This window comes from Aplysia californica, unplaced genomic scaffold (assembly GCF_000002075.1).
Source record: "Aplysia californica isolate F4 #8 unplaced genomic scaffold, AplCal3.0 scaffold00436, whole genome shotgun sequence".
NCBI classification, from domain to species: Eukaryota; Metazoa; Mollusca; class Gastropoda; order Aplysiida; family Aplysiidae; genus Aplysia; species Aplysia californica.
This window is the reverse complement of record NW_004797706.1, coordinates 226,719-247,257: the sequence shown is the minus strand read 5'-3', so window position 1 is coordinate 247,257 and position 20,539 is coordinate 226,719. Positions and strand designations below refer to the sequence as shown.

Below are 20,539 nucleotides of genomic sequence, written 5' to 3'. Positions count from 1 at the left end.
TCTCTGTCTGTCTGTCTGTCTGTCTGTCTGTCTGTCTGTCTGTCTCTCTCTCTCTCTCTCTCTCTCTCTCTCTCTCTCTCTCTCAAAATTCACGAGGATCGTAGGGGTGCTTAATGATAGAGAGCCTTGTCAGATGTCTCCACTTTTCCCGGGTTTTTTTTCGAGTGCCTGCGTTTGGACGACCTGTCCACTCCGTAATGTTGTCGGTCCTCTTTCTTGTCAGTTTGTTAGTGTTTGAGCACTTAATCAGCTGCTTGCACTGTATGCTTCCCGGGAAGCTGAAAATGGTTCTGAGTGTTCTATGGTCTGCTGGGGTAATAATATAGTGTAAAGCGCATATAGCTTGCTGTCGAGCGGGGTTATGCGCTATGTATATATATACAAACACTATTTATTATTATTTGTCTTCATCTCCTTCTCCTCCCTTGCACAGTTCCCGGAAGAATGGTCTCAGATAGGCCGCACGATCTTGTTACATGTACAAGCCCTTGCCAATTCAGTTTTCTTCAATTCCCAGTAAACACCAAGTCTCAGCAAGTCTTAATAGTGGCTCATTTGTTGTTTCACTCTACTCTCTACGTCTGCTCTTCCTCATTTGTGCCGTGGTCATTGTATGAAATGACAAAATGTTGAAGAGTCGTCTAAAAGTGTTTCATACATTCAGTAGAGCTGGGCATGGAATCAATTCCGGAACCGATTCCCACGACTAATGCAACTGAAGAAAAGTTCCCTTTCACGAGACTCAACGGCTACCAGTAACTTTAATCATTGAAATCTTCTTTTTAAAAAGAATTTATTTTTGAACAATAAAAGTTAATGCTTCTGAGTTTTCCGAAATCAAGGTTATCCTAAATCCTGAAGATGTTCGGAGCCAACACGGGAACCACCGGAAGAAATCACACCATTAGAAAGTAAGTAATTGGGATCGGAGTCGATTCCTACGATTCCTAGTTTTCAATCATCGGGAACCTAGCCGCCCAGCACTAACATTCAGATAAATCCAGCCGTTGATGACGGAATCAATACATGTATAGAAATGTAACCCATGCCCTGAACGTGGAACCAAATATAGTTGGGAACGCAGAAGGGAATGTTAAACACACACATATACACACACACACACACACACACACACATACACACACACACATAATCACACACACATAATCACACACACATACTCACACACACACACACACACATACAACCCCCCCCCCCCGCACACACACAAGAAACCCCAAACCTCTTACCCTAAAAAAATCCACAACCCCCCCCCCCAAATAGACAAAAAAGGTCACAAACAACAACTGCAAAAACTATCCTATCCCCCCCCCCTAGAATACCCCCTAAAAATATTTTTTTTTTGGGTTTAAATTAAAAAAAACAACAACTAATTTTATTAGCCTTATGACATGAGTCGCCCGAAGCAACAAAAGTTGGGCTCTTTTTTTAAATTTACCATATTCTGCTACGTTTAATTGCTGTTATATATAATTGTCTTCGATGTAATTGAGGGTTATTGATAGGGATTTGAATGGATAGTCGAACAATTATTTCACTATTTCAAGGCAACCAAGTCGAATATTATGTGAAGCTTGCTTTTCTTTCGCACTATTTTGACGGATTACGTAAACTTTCTCATTTCGTAAGATGTTAGTACTACAGATACTGAGGCTTCCACATTTTATTACTAAAATGGTTCAAATTTCGCATGGTGTCTTCGCAACCATATTGCCACATTTTGTCTACATCATAATATGAGCATAGTTTTTGTTTTCGTTTTTGGATTAAAAAAAAATACCCCCCCCCCCCTATACGTTCGCCTTTTTTTCTGATACAGCATACAAAATAAGCTTCTAAAACAAAACTAATTGAAATATGCAGGTTTTTGTAAACAAAAGTTTTGTATTGTAGTGGTTGATGATCTTACCAAATAACAAAGAAATAGCTTGAAAAATGAAAAGCCTTAGGATTTTTTCAGTGTCCGAAAAGCTGAGGTAACCCATTACATAATATACGTCTCCTCTGTCGATGAATGATGATTTGTTGGAAATTGAGTAAACTAAAAAAACCCAACACTTCTTTTAATCTATATATTCATTTGATGCAAACGTGTTCAGGCTATGCGACCGCCCCTTAAATAACCTAATAGTGTTGATAGGGGCGTTAAACCTATACAATTTTTCAGACTATGCGAACGAAGTGTTGCGTTTTTAATGGCGTTCAGTATACATGTATATGGACAGTGTTCTGAATAAAAACGCTCACGCACAAAGCAGAGGAGGACGGAGGAATAATTAATTATGGAGGAAGCTAAAATCTAAAAAACAACGCGAGAATGAAAAGCGTACATTATTGACTTTATTCGACACCCCACGACCTTATAACAAATTAAATATATATTATTCTCACCTTTTATTGAATGTAAGAATTGAGTCAATAGTGCTGTAAAACACCTACTCAATCAAATCATTAAACGTAGGAACACACGGCAGTTACAACGTTGGTTTGTTCCGTGTTTACTTCTTTTATTTTGTTCCTTTACTTGGTGAGGCCCAGCAATAGAAAGGACAGTTCTTTTTATTGTATTTGTTTTTAAGCCTTCAAAGTCTTTATAGATCTAGAAATTGAAATATATCGCGTGACAAATCATTTCTTATCCTACGCTTCTACGGCATGTATACAAAATGTGTGTGAGAAGTGGGAAGTGCTGTGAACAATCCCATTTTTTTGCGTTGCGAAGATTCATAGTATTATATTTTTATATAAATTTATGAAAAAAAGTTTTAAAGCCTCAATTATTGAGGAAAAATATATGATTTTAATACAAAATTGATACAAACTGCTGTGCAAATTTTGAATGGCATTGATTCTGTTCATTGCAGAGATGTAATATACCCTACTCATCTGATATGCAACAGGGGCTCTCGTGGCCTAGAGGTTAAGGTGTTGGCCTCTCATTCAAAGGTCCCGGATTCGAATCCGGGTGGCGACCAAAAAATGTTCTTCTCTAAAATTGTCTCCTTTCACCTCCTTTCCTGCTCTCTAGCAATATTCTATTGTCTGCTTTCGTCTCCTCTTTCTCCCCCACCCCCTCACCTCCTTTGTCCCCTCATCTGAGCTCCTGACTCTTTCTGCAGCCTTTCTACTGCTACTCCTTGACTCCTTCTTACGGCTGTCTTTCTGCCACACCCCTGATCTTCTGGTAGGAAAGATCTACACCTAGCCTTCTCGGACAAGGTCGAAAAATCTCGGAGGGCCCGTGTGCAAGCTGCGCACGTTAAAGATCCCTTGGTGGTCTAAAATCGGTAAGAGTAGGCTTCGGCCGCCACCCGGGCAAAATTCAAAATTTCCTACCAACTAAAAGTATTAGGTGTGCCCCGCGGGCTCATATGACCTTATGCAGTTGCGAGCGCTGTAAAACACTTACCCCCCCCCCCCAAAATGATATGCAACACATGTGTCCATTCCATCAATGTAGATACAAATGTACCTCTCCAGTACAACAAGCGCGAACACACGCGTACATTACTTTGATTTCACACAATTTTGCCAAGTATGATCAATCTGTAAGGCAAATTTTGAGTGACAATATCCCGGACAATTCTGAAGGAAAGGTTATCATGTGTCACATCTAATGCAGAACTTATTTAGCTTTATATCATAATAATTAGTAGGCTGCATAAGTGGGAAGCACCACAATCACTGGGTGAATGCATTTTTCAAGTTTCTTTTTTAAGCCACTGTATGTGTATGTAATATGTAGACTTGTATATGCACTGTGTATGTGTATGTAATATGTAGACTTGTATATGCACTGTGTATGTGTATGTAATATGTAGACTTGTATATGCACTGTGTATGTGTATGTAATATGTAGACTTGTATATGCACTGTGTATGTGTATGTAATATGTTGACTTGTATATGCACCTACTTCTCCCCAGCAGTAAGTGAACGTTATTGTGTTGATGTGCTTCACTCAAACAAACAAACAAAATAAATAATTTAATTTGTTGGTGTGTAAATTTTTTTTCTTGTTACTGTTCTGATTTGTTGTTTTTCTATTTTTTTGTTTTATATTGCGTAATGTCATTAAATTTGATGTTGCTCCTACCTGTCGTGGCGAAAAGTTTAAGACCACCCAACAAAAAATGCAATTTCTCTATTATTTCAAAATATCGCATATTCCTCTTTTTTATTTTGAAATTATTTTCACTATTTCTGGTCTACTGCATCATGCGCTTTGAATGAATGTTCCCAGAGCATTCTGTCAGTACTTTGAATGAAGGCTATGAGCGTGTTTGAAAGTATTTTTTCTTGATCAATAAATATACAAAAAATATGGCAAAAATCTTCACTTTCTGATGTTCAACGAGCCCAAAGAGAGGCTCTTAGCAGTGAAAGTTACTCACAACGTGAGATTTCATCCCAAATAGGGTGCAACAAGACGCAATCCGCAGTGTTCTTGTTAATTGTCAAAATTACAGACCGTATTGTGACAAGAAGAGAAGTGGTCGTCCCAGAAAAAACTTCCCCCAGATATAGCTGCCTCATGCTTAAACGAACAGCGGTCAAGAGCAAAAGCCGTAAGGGGTACAATCAAGGAAGTGTGGACACATGGAATTTCCCCAAAAGAATATTGGCAAACCAACCAAGCGTGCTAGCACACCGTGTCCTGTTCAAGCAGTCATCCATGCAAAAGGTGGACACACAAAGAACTAATTTTTATCAAAACTATTCCACAACAGCTTATCGTAAACATATTTAACCATTAAAGCATGCATTAAAAAAACAACAACTAAACAATATGTTCAATTTATTGCTAAAATGTAAAAACTATCGGGTGGTCTTAAACTTTTGGCCACGACTGTATATATTATAAATGTGTTATGTTAGAGCAAGTCTCCACCAAAACCGAATACTGACACTGGCAGGCCCCTTGAGTGTGATTCCATAAGTTACACGTAATATCCTGTACTTAAAAAAAAAAAAAGAATTACACACGTTTAGGGTTAAAACGGCCAATCTTAGGAAAGGTGGAAACACGCAATTATTGGTTAGTTTTTGTGGCTGTTAATGTGCTGTTCTAATTTTGATTTCATTCTGTTGTGAAACCTTTATTTTTTAAAAAGTTTTTTACACTCCGTGTGGCTCCAAATATTATTCTGGATGCTTAAAACAGAGCACAAGAAATTCTGGTGCTTTAGATTAAGTTATCTCTATCAACATATTGCTATACGTCGTCACAGAGAGTTGAAAGCTTGAAAATAAATGGCAACTTTTATGGCAACTTTTGCTATTTTTGTGGCAACTTTTGGCATCTTTTGGACAAAAAAATGGCAACAAACGCAGATGCTAGCAAAATGACCCCAGGGCGTACGGATAGGGTTAAGAATTCTGCCTCTTCTTTCTTTTCAAGCAAAATTTTTGTCCTTGATTATCCAAACAATAGGCGTCACGATGGGACGGAGATAAAACACCCATGAAAATAATAATCTCAATGTTATTAGAGGAATTGGATCTAGAGTGTCATGGTCCTCGTTCAGCTCGTAGCCAAGTAGGAAGAGGACAAACGGCAATGACAAAAGAGCGTTTAGAACAGCAACTACGACCAGAGTACTTTGCTCATTCCTGACTGCCGCGGCCAACAGTTGTTGTTGTTGATCTGAGGGTGGCTGTGTCGAGCTCACTGGTGTTTGGAACACAGCTTGTGTAGGGGGCATCGGTTGTAGAGGCTGGGCGAATTGACTGAGATCAGAGGTTTGAGGACCACTAACGTTAGCAGAAGGTGGCTGAGACTGAGAGGCAGGGAAGCTTGGCTGTTGTGCTGCTGCTGGCAGTAGCGTTGGGTCGTTTTGCTGTTGGTGGGGTCCTGGATTATATGGCTGTTTTGGAGGTCCTGGATTATAATATGGCTGTTGTGGGGGTCCTGGGTTATAATATGGCTGTTGTGGGGGTCCTGGATTATAATATGGCTGTTGTGGGTATACTTGTGCGTGCTGTGTCGTCACTGCCTGACTAAGCATGAAACTTTGAAATTGAGGAGTCTCGTAATACTCAGATACGGCATCGGGTGTCCTCATTCTGGTTATGAGAGCGACGATGACAGCCGCGATCGATGGTAAAACAATGCCAACGACATAGCCAGCCCTGAACATGTCACTTGACTTGAGATCGCAGCGCCAACCATAAGCGCCTGTCAAAAATAAGGGAAAGATCAGGATGGCTCCAATACCCCAAGGTAACACTGCCATTAATAAGGACGCTAGTTCAGGACTGGAAATCAAAGAGCGAAGTTTTTTCCGGAAACAGAGTTCGCTACAGAGAACGATGATACTAACTCCATACACAAACGGGATGAAAGCAGTTGCGAATGTGTTTGCAATTTGAACTCCATAACACAAGAGTGTGTAACCTTCAAAATAGCGACGGGCTTCCATAAGCAAGGGGAACAACGCCAGCACAATGTCGCCCAGTGCGAGGGACTCAACGAGGAATTTACGTTGACTCCGGAGTAACCGCCCTTTCCGGAGAAACTTGAACAGCAGAACAATATTGCATGCAAGAATTCCTATGATAAAAATAACCGTTAAAGCTTTGTTGGCGTTTAAGCTGGCTTCTTCATCGATCTGTGCCGCCATGTTTGTCACAATCTAGTGAGAACTTTCTGTTTTAGAATATCTTGTTTGCAGCTTGTGTAGACAATTATGGTGGGGAGTAATGGTCACGAAATCGAATCTAGTCCTCCGCCAAAAGATGCTACGAAGATATTCACAGTATGGTTTTGAGGCTGGTATCACGGAATCTGCAAGTCTGGGGATTAAAGAATTAGAAAAGTATTTTAAGCAGTAGCCATGATGTTTCGTTCAATACATAAAATGTTATGTAATATATCTTTTTCTCGATTGCCCTTTCTACTCTTGAGCTTTGTCGCGAAAAGAAGTTTTCGATTCCACCTGATAGTTTGAAATACGGTGCACAATAAAATAAAGAATGTATGCCTTTGTCTTGTATCGATATCTTAATGACCTAGGCGGGTGAAATGTTTCTAATAATATATTTAAAGGGACTTACAATTTCACGAAACTGGATGTATTGTCTTTTAAATAAGTAAGAAAATAAAATGAACTCTCGTATTGTGGTTAGCAGTTGTCAACTGTATGCTCATTAGCACGTCTGCCGACTATGACGTGGGGGCGTGTGGGGAAGGGGGCGGGGGTCACTAAAAGGCGGTCAACTCGTTTCAGGCTCATAATACCCTAAACAAGATGTAGCCCCCCCTACCCCCACTCAGTTTTTGAACAAATACTACTACATCTAAATCAGCACAGGCGACACACTTGCATTGACCTGCTCTTCTTTGGCACCCAACAGTAACACTCAAGATTCCTTAACATTAATAGCATACCCGATCAATTATATTGTGCAATTTGATTTTGTCAGTACTCTGAATTGACAATTACATTGACCGTGTTTGGGCGATATTGACGACTTGCGCAATTGTGTTGAGTCAATCGGTGGCGTCGGTGGCCTAGTGGTTAGGCTACCGGACTCGTAATCGTGCGGTTGCGGGTTCGGGGGTTCGAGCCGCGGGACCGACGTTGTGTCATTGGGAAAGCCACTTTACACGAATTTTCCCCACTTCACTCAGGTGAAAGTGGGTACCCAGCTATAGACAGTGAACGATCTTGTCAGTTTGTTAGTGTTTGAGCGCTTAACCAGCTGCTTGCACTGTATGCTTCCCGGGTAGCTGAGAATGTTTCTGAGTTTTCTTTAGTCTGCTGAGGTAATATAAAGTGTAAAGCACATAGAGCTTGTTTTGGAGTGGGGAAATTCGCGATACAAATGCTATTTATTATTATTATTATTAATCAAAACCAGTTTGACATTAACTTATATCGCAAGTCTACTTGCTTGCACAATTTAATTGACCGTGTGTGGCGACCGTCAATTAAATTGTGCAATAATCATTTTTCTTCCAGATTTCGTACCGTCATCATGTCTGGGGTGTCTGATACAGAAGAAGACAGGGTATTTCAATGGGAGTGTATCGAGGTTTACAAAATTTACCATGAGCCCTCTATAAAGTGAAGTGTGGCGATTACTGCAACAGACAAAAGAAAGATGCAGCTTACGGCGTGTATTGATTTAAAAATTCCAGGAAATTTACCAAAGTTATACCAGAGAAGATGTAAAAAAAAAAGATCAATGTCTATAGAACAAATATCGCAAGGAATTAAAGAAAATACTTGGCACTCCCGTGCTACTACTGGGGACAAGTTTGGGAAGTATATTGGCCGCTTTAGACGTGCTGCAAGGGTACCCACAACCTCCCAAGTTTTTCTTCCTGTTTCGAGAGCGCAAGATCCTCGACTAAATCCCCCCCCCCCCTCCGTCCCCCCGGGGGCGGTGCTACAGACAATCGTGTCTTTAGGCCATTCCCAAAAAAAGGGGGGGGGGGGGCATTAACCTTGTTCTTTTGCACAGTAGAATTGTAAAATTGTAAATGGGCTGATTCATCAATGTCATGCTCATAACTGTGCCTGAACTTCAAACAGGGAACGCTGCCTTTATAATTCTTAATCCTTACTACTGTCATACTAGTGGCGTCGGTGGCCTAGTGGTTAGGCTCTCGGACTCGCAACCGTAAGGTCGTGGGTTCGAATCCCGTCAGGGGCGGCACGACGTTGTGTCCTTGGGAAAGGCACTTTACACGAATTTTCCTCACTTCACCCAGGTGGGAATGGGTACCCGGCTATAGACAGTGAAAGATCTTGTCAGTTTGTTAGTGTTTGAGCGCTTAATCAGCTGCTTGCACTGTATGCTTCCCGGGAAGCTGAGAATGTTTCGGAGTGTTCTATGGTCTGCTGGGGTAATAATATAGTGTAAAGCGCATAGAGCCTGCTGTTGAGCGGGGATATGCGCTATACAAATGCTATTTATTATTATTATTATTATTATTATTATTATTATTATTATTATTATTATTATTTTCCCTCTACTTCTTTTGTATGTTTGTCATACACTGTGAACTGCTATTTCCGGGGTGCCTTGATAGTCGAAGCAGACTTTGTGCTGTTGAAGTTGAAGCTAGAGAGGTGAGCAGAGAGCGCCGTAAAACCTCTACAAAAACAAACTGGACTCAATCTTCCCTATGATCATTGTGAGGCAAACCTAAGAAAGAAAATCCCAGCTATCCTTAAATTTGAGTTCTGGAACCCAACATTGTAACAGACTACTTATTGGTGTAAGATACATGTAACCCTTTAGACGACTAGGAACTAAAGCTATGACAAATACAATGTAACAGGAAGTTGTAAACAGGAATTGAAAGGTATGGAGATTGGTAACCAGAATAAGGTTCGCTTGTGGGTGGATAGAAAGGGGGGGGGGGAGGTTTAGCTCTCGTATTTATGAGTATGACTGTTCCCGTCGTTTTATGCAAGAAAAATTATGAAATTATGCAAACTGAGCCCCAAAAATGAGAAATTGTGCGGTTCTGTTAATTTTAACAAGGAATGATAAAGGAAAATAACAAGAAATTATGCAAAAAAAAAAGATCAAATTTTGTTAAATTATGCAGGGTGCATAAAACCACGGGAACAGATATGAGGTAAATAAACTCCAGTTTCGAGATAGACAGTCGAAAAAGACAACTTGGGTTGCTTCGGGGGGCATAAAAGTGAGCCAAAATTGAAATAGGCCTACTGTGACACAGATAGAGCTTATATCTAAATTGTGTCCACATTAATAATTTTAATGTGCTATAATTGTTCAGCACTTTTTAATGATTACAAATCTTAAAACTTCAAAAAATTTTCGATCTCCATACTTTCTTTGAACTTCTTAGAAAAGAAAATCAAATAACTAAATTGTTGTTTTTAGTTTTTGATCGGCCACCAGCCAGATATTGTCTTAGCGTCTAGCTGCAATCGATGAACATGACGTGAACTATTTAAAGAAATTACATGTACATTGTTCTTTCAATCAAAGGCCTCCAACTTTGTTTTCTGAAGAGGGCACATTATGGATTGTATAGCTCAAGTACATGTATCTCTCCTAGTTTTCTGGTTTGAAAAAAAAAAGGGGGGGGGGGGGGGGGGGGGGGGCGGGTTCATCCTTAACGATGACATTCTCTTAAGGAATTATCTTTCCTTTTTGTGTTAGTGTTCAAGTCCTCTATTGGACAATCCGCTGTCAGCATCCTCAAAGACTTCATTTTGCCAGAAAAAGTGCTGTGAAAGTACAAGTTTCCTAAGACTTACATTGTATTGTAATAAACTCTAATTTGGCGGGAATCGTGGCTGATTTTGCCCTTTTCGAGAGGAATTGGAGCGTCTTTCTTTAACTTATCCAGTTGCTTTTGAAATTACCTATACCCCCCCCTTTCCCCTTCTTTTAATAATAATAATAATTGCATTTATATTATATAGCGCATTTCCATGCTCAAGAGTATGCTCTATGCGCTTTACAACTATTATTACCCCCAGCAGACTCTCTGAGAACACTCAGAAACATTCTCGGCTTCCGAAGAAGCATACAGTGCATGCTGTGGATTTCACGCGCTCAAACACTATCAAACTGACAAGATCGTTCACTGTCTATAGCCGGGTACACATTTCCACCTGGGTGAAGTGAGGAAAATGTATGCAAAGTGCCTTTCCCAAGGACACAACGTCGGGCCCCTGACGGGATTCGAACCCCCAACCTTACGGTTGCGAGTCCGAGAGCCTAACCACTAGGCCACCGCCTATACGTTTGTGCAGCCCCTCGGCTAAGGACAGGTCTATTTCCGACATGACTCATGAGAGCGATAAGCAGAGGTAGATGTAGATATCTAGCCTGCACACACCGGTATTGCCCCTTCTACGTGTGTCTGTCCCCGTGGTTTTATGCAAAAAAAAATCTGAAATTATTCAAACTGAGCCCAAAAATGTGAAATTATGCGATTCTGTTAATTTTAACATGGAATGATGAAGGAAAATAATAAGAAATTATACCCAAAAAAAATTTGGCTTCCATAAAACTACGGGGACAGGTGTATCACTCATCACGCGTCCTCTTCAACGGAGAGTACACCCAACGCAATAACTTGGCGACTATCTGCAAAGTTAGTTCTAGGCCATGGTCGAGTTGTACATGTAGTAGATAATGGACCATGGCGATGCAAAAGTGGTGGAAACGTTTACTGATCAACTAAAAAAAAATACAGATCTTAGCAGAGGTGGATTAAAAAATCAGTATCAAAGTGAAAATTCCAAAATCTGGAGTGGAGAACGTTAAGCGACGAAACCCAACACGCATGTTGGTGTGGCATAGGGGGGATAATAATAATAATAATAATAATAATAATAATAATAATAATAATAATAATAATAATAATAATAATAATATGTGTGAAATGGTGACCCTAATATGTGTAAACTGGTGACCCAGTAAATTGATATAGCCTGGCATTCGTACATAATGTAGTTTCAAGCCGATTTCGCTAGATCTATGTGCTTGCTAGACTGTATTTCACCGAGTCACTTTCACACGTTTTGTTTCGACACACTTTTGGGGTTTTTTGAACACGGACAGAAGTGTGAAGTGCGGAGAAAATGATACATTGTACTGCCACTGATGAAAGGGGGGCTGCCCAGTTTGTCACATGCTGACTCACAGGCCAAGTTTGTCACAATTTTATATAAGTATTTGAGTATTGATGATATTCATAATTACAACACTTTAACACTGTAGTTGTAACTTAAGCGTTTTAATTCTCCACCTTTAAACGGGTGGTGCAGAGGTAGTCCATCTAAAATTCAATTCAGCTTGTGTTGTTCAATATTTCTTCCTTTCTTTTTGTCTGCAAATCAAAGCAAATTACGCAAATTACTAAACTTTCAACAATGAATGTCCTTTCGTTGAAAACAATTGAAAATTGAATAAGATCCAATTCATACAATCAATCAATCATTCATGTACTCTTTTTGGGTGTGTCAGTGATAACTTCCATCATGCAGGGCACAGTCGAGGCCTGTGACAAACTGGGTCTGTGACAAACTGGCATGCTTTCGATGAAAAGCCATCGTTGTTTCATTTGGTAGACCTAGATCTAGTGTAGATCTAAATCATTTTTAATGTGTGTACATTCGAGCAACTGCCGTGAAGTCTACGACTTTGATTAGAATAGGCTTGGTGTGGGACTGGTGTGTAGTAAGAGGCGACTGAATGGTAACACAGGAAGGGCATCTCACTCTCAGAATAGACACACTTTAATTATGTCACCACGGAAATGTCAAGATAAGGAAACAACTAGTCGCCAATCTTGCTACACACACAGCGACCATCCTGGTGGAGATAATATGAAGCCTGGTGATGAAAGCAGATATGAATCAACGAGGGGTCTAGTTGTAAATCTAGTCTTCTGTCATAACGATATCAAAGAAAGTAACATGAACGTCAGAGCGATGTTTGAAATATATTCGGGTCTTTTGGGGTTTGCTGTTGTTGTTGTTGTTGTTGTTGTTGTTGTGTGTGTGTGTGTGTGTGTGTGTGTGTGTGTGTGTGTGTGTGTGTGTGTGTGTGTGTGTTTGTGTGTGTGTGTGTGTGTGTGTGTGTGTGTGTGTGTGTGGTAGCCTATCCGTTCGAAATGTTCGGAGCCCCGAAGAGTGTGCTCTTCGCCAGGGCCACCGCCTCCCTTGGATAGCGGGTGAGGCAGTCCAACCTCCCTGAATCCTCCCCGAAGAGATGCCACCGCCGGGCCTCCGTGACGGGGCATCTCTGCTGTTGGTTGTTGTTTGTTTGTTGTTGTTGTTGTTGAAGGGGGGGGGGTAGGAAGGAAGGAAAAGTCAGAACTACAACATGGATACATTGGAACTTTCAGATAAAAGGTGGAATCATAAAGGATAAAGGTCAGAAAAAACTTCCAACTGGAACGCTGCTTAAATTAAGTCAAATATTCTGGCTACACAGATAAAACATCAAGGCGTGAAGAAGTTGTGGCATTCATGCTTTCGAAGGAAGGGGAGAAAGCGTTGATGGCATGGGAGGGACATGGATCCAGGATATCGTAGCATCCTCCGCTACATGGAACAGGAAAATTAATCTGAATAGTAAATTTAATCCAATGCTGCATCCCCAGTTAATGATATGGGGAAACCAAAGACTAGTTCTATGGCCAACTACATATTATATAACAGAAGATATCAGAGGAACACCAAGCCAAAGTTATCAATATATGTATATCCTTATGGATAACTAAAATTAAAAGATAGGGCTCCAGTGGTTAAGTAAGTAGTGAGTTTACACCCAAGTAATTATGTCAAGCAAGTGTCTTTGACACGGGGATCAGGTGTGGTCACTGGGTGTGTCCTTGAGCAAGACACGACAACCGTAGCTCAAAATACAGGGTGCAGAATAGTGGCGACCGACAATGGCATGGTTGTAAACTGTTCTGTATTTGTGGAATAGTGTGTACTTATGTATGTGTTTGCGCATGTATTTATGTATGTACGTACATGTATTTATAATTATGTATGTATGTTTGTGTATGTACGTTTGCCATTGTAAACCAAAGTGCCCTTCTGGGACAAATAAAAGTGTAATATGTTATTTATTTATTATTATTTTAAAAGATGACATAGGTTCTGAAGATATCATTGGACGTCACGTAATAGCAGAATATAATGGCAATGACCAAAGGCTGGAGGACCTGTGTGCAGGAAACAGACACGCGCACTGGAGAAAGCGTTTTCTGCACAAAAAGATACATGAGCAACGACGCGATGAAATCAGGCACTTGTCCATGTCTGGGCATGTAGCCTTATTATCTTATTTGTAGACTATCATCTTATAGCTTCTTCACTTGCTTACTTTTTAATTTAAAAAAATACCCATATCTCTTGAATAGAAGTTGAGATATTTACGATTGAAAGAAGAGGAGTCTCGCTTGGTTGCAGAGGTAAAATTTGCAATGAAATTGCCGCCAAAATTTAGTGAATTGCATAGCAACAGGGTCTTCGGAAGCTGAAAAGTTACCATTTTAGTGCCAATACTCAGCGTATTTCTGTAAAATCCACTCACAGTTGTGTTTTTAATTGGCATACGGATAGGGTTAAACTGATAGCTTATGAAATACCATTAATCGATATAACCTGGTGAGGTTGACACATGTGTACAGAACTACAAACAGAGATCGATGCTGTGTCATTATCCATAACGGGCGGTTCACTTATCGTTTGCTTTCCTAGTAGGAAAATCAATTAGGAAGCTAAAAAACACACCAAAAAAACAAACAAAAAAACCCAAAAAAACCGACGTGGACCACGAATAACGCCAAAGAACAGGAATGATCAGCTGAGTGTAATTGCCGCAAATCCCAGAAAGTGAGTGACACTGGACTATGCTTTTAAATTAAGTAAGGTATTCGAATCAATTCACAATAGATATCTTTCAGGAATTCTGGATTTAGAAGATACAGAAAAACAACAACAAAGAACATAATCTCTAAGTTTTAAGAGCAAAATAGAAAGATGTTTGAGTGAAATTAGGACCATTCCTCACCTGTGACAGGGTCAATAAAAATTTGTCGCATGAAAGATGCCGCCCCGGCGGTGCGTGCTGGACTAAACTTGCTCTGTCACCTTTGTTATTTATATCCGTTGGTTACCCAGATATGCGGAGTGGTTAGAACAGCACACTAGCCAAGATTCTTAGGCCTAGTTCTGAATCACGTATTATCGATACCACTGTATACCAAAGATCGTATATAGCAGGATATTTCGCTCACTAAAAAAAAAGTGTCCGCGGAAGTCTGCGCATTGCTTCAGATAGCGCTGCAGTCTTTCTTTTGAAACTGTCTTTCGTTTCTCCAGAAGAATGATAGGAAAAGCACAGTTTGTTCGTTTCACTTTCATTGTTTTTTTCACACAAGTAGGGCAACTCTGTTCCCAAAGTCCGCTCTTTTTCAAAGAGGGCGCCACCAACTTTTGAGGACACTTCTTTTAAATTGGCTCAAAGAGAGGAGTGAACTATCTTGTCAAATTCCCAGGACAATCAAGCTATGGAAATAACCAGACTTTGGCAGCCATTTTCTCACTAATTCTACCTTTGAAACAAGGAGACCCCACCTTCTTCAATCTCAAATATCTCGACTTTTGTTCAAGATAGATCTAGATAGGTATGTTTTCTCCAATAGCAAGACAACGGAACAAGCATTAAAGTGATACCAATAACTCCACATGCCCAAAAATTGACGAGCGCCTGATTCTTCCTCGTCGGGACACAAATACCGTCGGTGTGAATAGTCATATGAAGGCAAAGTACCGCGATATTTGGACGACTTCTGTCGTGGTACTACTTTTTTTTTACCTTGTTTTTTTTTTAGTGCACGACTTTCCTGTCAGATGCCATGGCTACCGGTACCAGATGGGATCACGGATCTTGTATACGCCTACGTATTTAGCCAATATAGAACAATAACAAAGTGCAGGGTAACCCCCCCCCCCCTAAAACTACTCTTAGTCTTACAGTACCGGGATAGTCCTTGTGCTTAAAATTAAAAGCGAACAATTTTAAGTGGGGAACTGTGTCAAATACTGTTTTCAGAATTCAGTGTCGGGCTGGGTTGAGAACGCCAGGGAAATGGGTTTGTTAGACAATGACAGCCCAGTGCCTCTCGCTAGCTACATGTAGCTGCAGTATCTATTCGGAGACGTCTCCGATGGAGATAGACGAATCAAATTGCTTTGTGCCTCTAGACCAAGTAAAAAAATCTTGGGGGTTACAGTCAGGGGGAGGGGGGCATGCCCCCCTGTTTTCACCTATAATTTGATATTTTGCTGTTAGGTTTGAAAATTTCTGGAAAATAATTGATTTGCGATAGTTTTAGTGGCTAAATCTATTGTGTGATCTGTAGCAAACAGTATGCAGTGCATCGGTGTGCTTGAGTGCATCTCGTGCTCGCCGGAAACGTCTCCGAATATCTTCTGCCACATGTAACCCTGTCCACTATCCAGTCTCGCCCTGTTAAAATTCCATCTGGGTATTACCATTGCGCAGTTCCATATAATAACAGCAGGTCCGGGTTTTGGGCAAAGTAAGTCAGTAGAGGGAAATAAGCTGCGAACAGAACACCAAACAGAATCAGGGGTGGCTCAAAATTCAATAAGCCATACAGATTAGAACCAGGCCAACTATACGGGAACTACTTAGTTACTACTGATAATGCTATCATTGATAAAGTAATAGATGTACTATTCAAGACAGTCTTGTCCTTCCTAAGAAAATTTACTTTACTTCACTTTTACTTTTTCATCCTCATACCATCGGGACGGTGCTACTGACTGGTGTTTTTAGGCTATTCCCAAAGGGGGGGCATTAACCATATTCTTATGCGCCATCGGTTCAATTGGTGCAAGTGCTCCACCTAACCCTGGCCTTCACCCCCCCCCCTTTTATCCGATACCTTAGAGTAGTTAGTTCCTTTTTTTTTCTTTGGTAAGTTTTTTTACGGCATCACAAGACAGTCGCTGCTGTGGAACCCACAGGGAGCACGAGACAGGGGTAGGCCACGGGAAACAAGGAGGAGACAAATTTCCTTTTGTGACCAGTGACTACAGAGTAAGCCAAGTTCTTTAAGTCTATCTTCACCCCCACCTTGACCTACCAGTGCCAGACATGGACTCTGACTAAAAGTCTGGAACGTAAGATAACCACCTGCGAGATGAGATGTCTAAGGAGAGCCGTCAACAAAACCAGAAGGGACATGGTCAGAAACAACAAGATCAGAGAAATTGTGGGAACAACACCTGTCCTCCAATACATTGGAGAGCAAATAATCAGGTGGTTTGGACATATCACACTTATGGCACCTCACCAGCTTGCGAGTAAAGCCTACTACAGAAAAGTATTAGGGTACAAGGCAAGAGGAAGACAAAGAAAGACCTGGATCCAGGGTGTGAAGGATACCTTGAGGACATACAATATTCCACCCAGCCAGGCCATCAAACTTGCTAGAGACAGAAAGCTCTTTCTCCCCTCGACGCCCTAGAGTACTAGAGGACGGATTCAGTTAAATAGTAGTAGCAAGACTACAAAGTGACTACACATTTCCTTTTTGAACCAGTAAGAGTTGGGGTCTATTTTGAACTATAACTAGTTGTGTTCACCGATTTCATATTTCAATTTTGAAATTGATTTTTTTGGTGCGTTGCCTTTAATCACATGTAGGCAAAATGCCGTCTTTTGAAAACATATTATTATAATCTGCGATTCTGAGGACTCTGCTGTGCATTTGTTGCCCCTTGCTCACCTCAGGGAAGTAGAAGAAAGACTTTGGTTTTATATCGTTTTGCACCTCAGATAACAATGCGATTTCTTTTTCCTTTTCTCCTGTGCACTCCTTTGAAGTACACTTGAAAACGTATTCAGCTTGTAAATAAATTATACCCCCCCCCCCCATTCCAATCTTTCCCTCATCTTGGGACAGTTCACGAGCAAAATCTAAAAATATAACAAAGGATGCATAAAAATTCTGTTTTTGAAAAAAAATGACTATGCGTGTTCAGTATAATTTTTAGAATATTGAACTTTATCTCATCTATTGACCAACTTGTATTCGATGCCGCTAATAACTGAAATCGCTTTATAAAAAACCCCAATTACTACCTAGGGAAATCAATATTTGCTCAACTAGCTCAAAATAATGTTTCTTTTGGACCAAGGAACGCACCAATTCGTGAGCCCACCATACGACGTCACGCATCGTGAGAGCAGGAGCGTGATAACCACAACATTGCCAGACAGCGTGATAATAGAGATAAAGGAATGAGTTTCCGCAGTTCGAAAACACGTCATCTTTGAGCCTTTTTAATAAGAAAATTGTTTCTGGGTGTCCTCAAATCGGAAAAAATACCTTTTAGAATATTGATGAATTTTATCCCGATTTAAAATTATTTAAAGCGAATCAAAATTATTATTAACAATAAATCTCTTTTTTTAGTAAAGGGTTTTCGGCGCTCGCAATTGCATAAGGTCATATGAGCGCCAAGGAGTGGATGCTTAGCGTACAAGAACGCTAAGGGTGGATGTCAACAGAGAAGTCATTACAGAGAATCAGGCTTACTCTGCTCACCTCTCTAGCTTCAACAGCACAGAATCTGCTTCGAATATCTAGTCACCCCGGAAATAGCGGGTCGCAAGAGTGTGACAAACATACAAAAGAAGTAGAGGAAAAATGACGATAGTAAGGATTAGGAAAGAAAATACAACAGTTCCCTGTTGCAGTTTAGCCACAGATTTGAGCATACCATTGTTGAATCAGCCCATTTACAATTATACGGTGCATAAGAACAAGTTAATGTCCCCCCTTTGGGGATGGCCTAAAGACACTTCAGTCAGTGGCACCGCCCCGGGAGAGAAAGGGGGGGGGGATAAATCTCTTGTTCATTGTCCAGCCGACAAAGATTGACCGGCTCCGCTGGTCTTGCCCAGTTAACGAACCTCCTCTTTACGTGACACAAGAAGAACTCAAATTGAGAGAAAAAAAAAGACGTCACTGCCTAGAAGAAAACGTAAGAAGGGAAGGCCAAAGATGACATGGAGGCGAGCGGTACAAGCGGAAATAGAAAAAGCGGGGACATCATGGAAACAGATAGAAAAGGATGCTCAGGACAGGCTTCGCTGGAGTAAGGCTGTTGATGGCCTCTGCTCCACTGGGAGTTTTAAAAAAGGCAAGAGAGTGCCTAGAAGAAAACACGTCTCTTGCAATCTCGAATGCAGCAGTATAATTGGTCGCTTTTAAGCACAAGGGGGCTATCCCGAAAAATGCTGCTTTGAGAAAATCAAAGGTAAAGTTTTTGGACCCTTGTTCAGTTTCTTTAAAAGACAAGGAGAGTTTTCTCTATAACAAAACAAGTAGATCTATATACACACCAATGAAACCAAACTTCTCCTATAGGTAGGACAATGCCCACTTTTGGTGTCAGTCAAGATTTCTGGAACCCCCCCGAAATCTGGGTGAGCCCGCTTGTCCTTTAAAGCGACCAATTTTTGTTTTTGTTCAAAGAAAAATCAGTCAAAATAGCTAACACTGGCAAAGAATCTGTTTGTTTCTTCTTTTAGACAATATTATCAGCTCACAATGTAAATTCCCATGAGAAATTTGAGCCAGCCTTTTTAAAAAGCCGCATAATTCGTAACTCTGTGAGTAGTAGATCTATGTTTTCGCACATCCCCATCAATTTGTATCACAGAGGTACACGCTCAAAGTTTGGCAGCTCCTATCTCCCCCCCCCCCTTTTTTTTCTCTTCTTTTTAAAAGTTTTCTTTACAGAATATTATTATGGCTACCTTCTCAGTTGGGTTTTTGTTTTCTGGAACCCTGTGAGAAATAAATTATAAAACTTTTTTTCTTCTTCCTGGTCCATCCTAATTTCTGTTTAAAAAAAGAATGAATGAAGATGTTTTTACGCCTCAGCGGCACAATTTAGAACATTTAGGAGACGGGCTTCCGACCTTGCCTATCAGGCCCAACCCAGGCTGAGAAGGATACAACATTCCAGCATAAAGACCGAGATACTCGATACCGTATAACTTTCTACCCATTCGGGAATCGAACTCGGTTCTCTTTGGCAAAGATTGTACTTGACAAGATAGTTCACTCGACCAAAAAAGTGTCCGTGGAAGTCCGCGCATTGGTTCAGATGTCGCTGCAGTCTTTGTTTTGAAGCTCTCTTTCGTTTCTCCAGAAGAAGAATAGGAATAGCATCCCCTTGTGCATCAGCTGTTCCGGTTTGCTCACTGCGAAGTTTTGGGTTTATTTTATTTTAATGACCTCTCACCTCTCGTTCTAAAGCCAAATTAAAAGAAAGCGTTATTCCCGAGTTTTTCTTATAATTTGTGCAAAAACTTGTTAGTGTCACTTTGATTTTATTTCACACAAGTAGGGCAACTCTATTGGCAAAGCGGGTGCTTTTTCGAAGAGGGCGCCACAAGATTTTGAGGACACTTTTTTAATTGGTTCAGAAAGACGAGTGAACTATCTTGTTATACAGAATCTTTGTCTTTGGTGCTAGAGCGAAGCACCTAAACGCTACATCACAGATAACTGCAACACCACAAACATCGAATCTAACTAATTTCGAGTGACTCTTATTCCAAGACTATGATTTGTCAGCTTCAGATCTACTTCTACTTTTTTAAAGAGAAAACGAGCGTTCATTTGAGATGACAATGGGACAAAATTATTAATTTCCAGGGGATTTTTTTTGCACACACCCCTCTCCTTATTCCATACCCCCCGTTTATTACTCAACCAAGAAAGACCAAATTATCGTTTGCCTTCTTATTGGCAGAAGTGTTAAACAGTTTCAATTACCCATTCCTTTGCAATATTATTGGCAAATAGGCCTACGCGAAGCCTTGAGCAATCCTAGCTAAACCGAGCTACGAGATTAGGAAGTAGACCATGGTTCTGTCTTGGCCTAAGTCAACAATGGAATTTTGAATTCTCCCCCACGGTCAAAAAGGAGGTCTTGAAGAAGCTGATACCC

General features: G+C 40.5%; 1 protein-coding gene across 1 annotated transcript; it reads right to left on the bottom strand.

The window, feature by feature from the left end:
* Positions 1-5,351: 5,351 nt before the first annotated feature.
* LOC101864003 (POU domain, class 6, transcription factor 2) lies at positions 5,352-14,799 on the bottom strand. The gene is made up of 2 exons (XM_005104784.3): positions 14,550-14,799; positions 5,352-6,815 (listed from the first exon to the last, which is right to left on the bottom strand). The coding sequence occupies exon 2, from the start codon at positions 6,641-6,643 to the stop codon at positions 5,417-5,419; it is 1,227 nt and encodes a 408-aa protein (XP_005104841.1). The 5' UTR covers positions 6,644-6,815; positions 14,550-14,799; the 3' UTR covers positions 5,352-5,416.
* Positions 14,800-20,539: the final 5,740 nt, after the last annotated feature.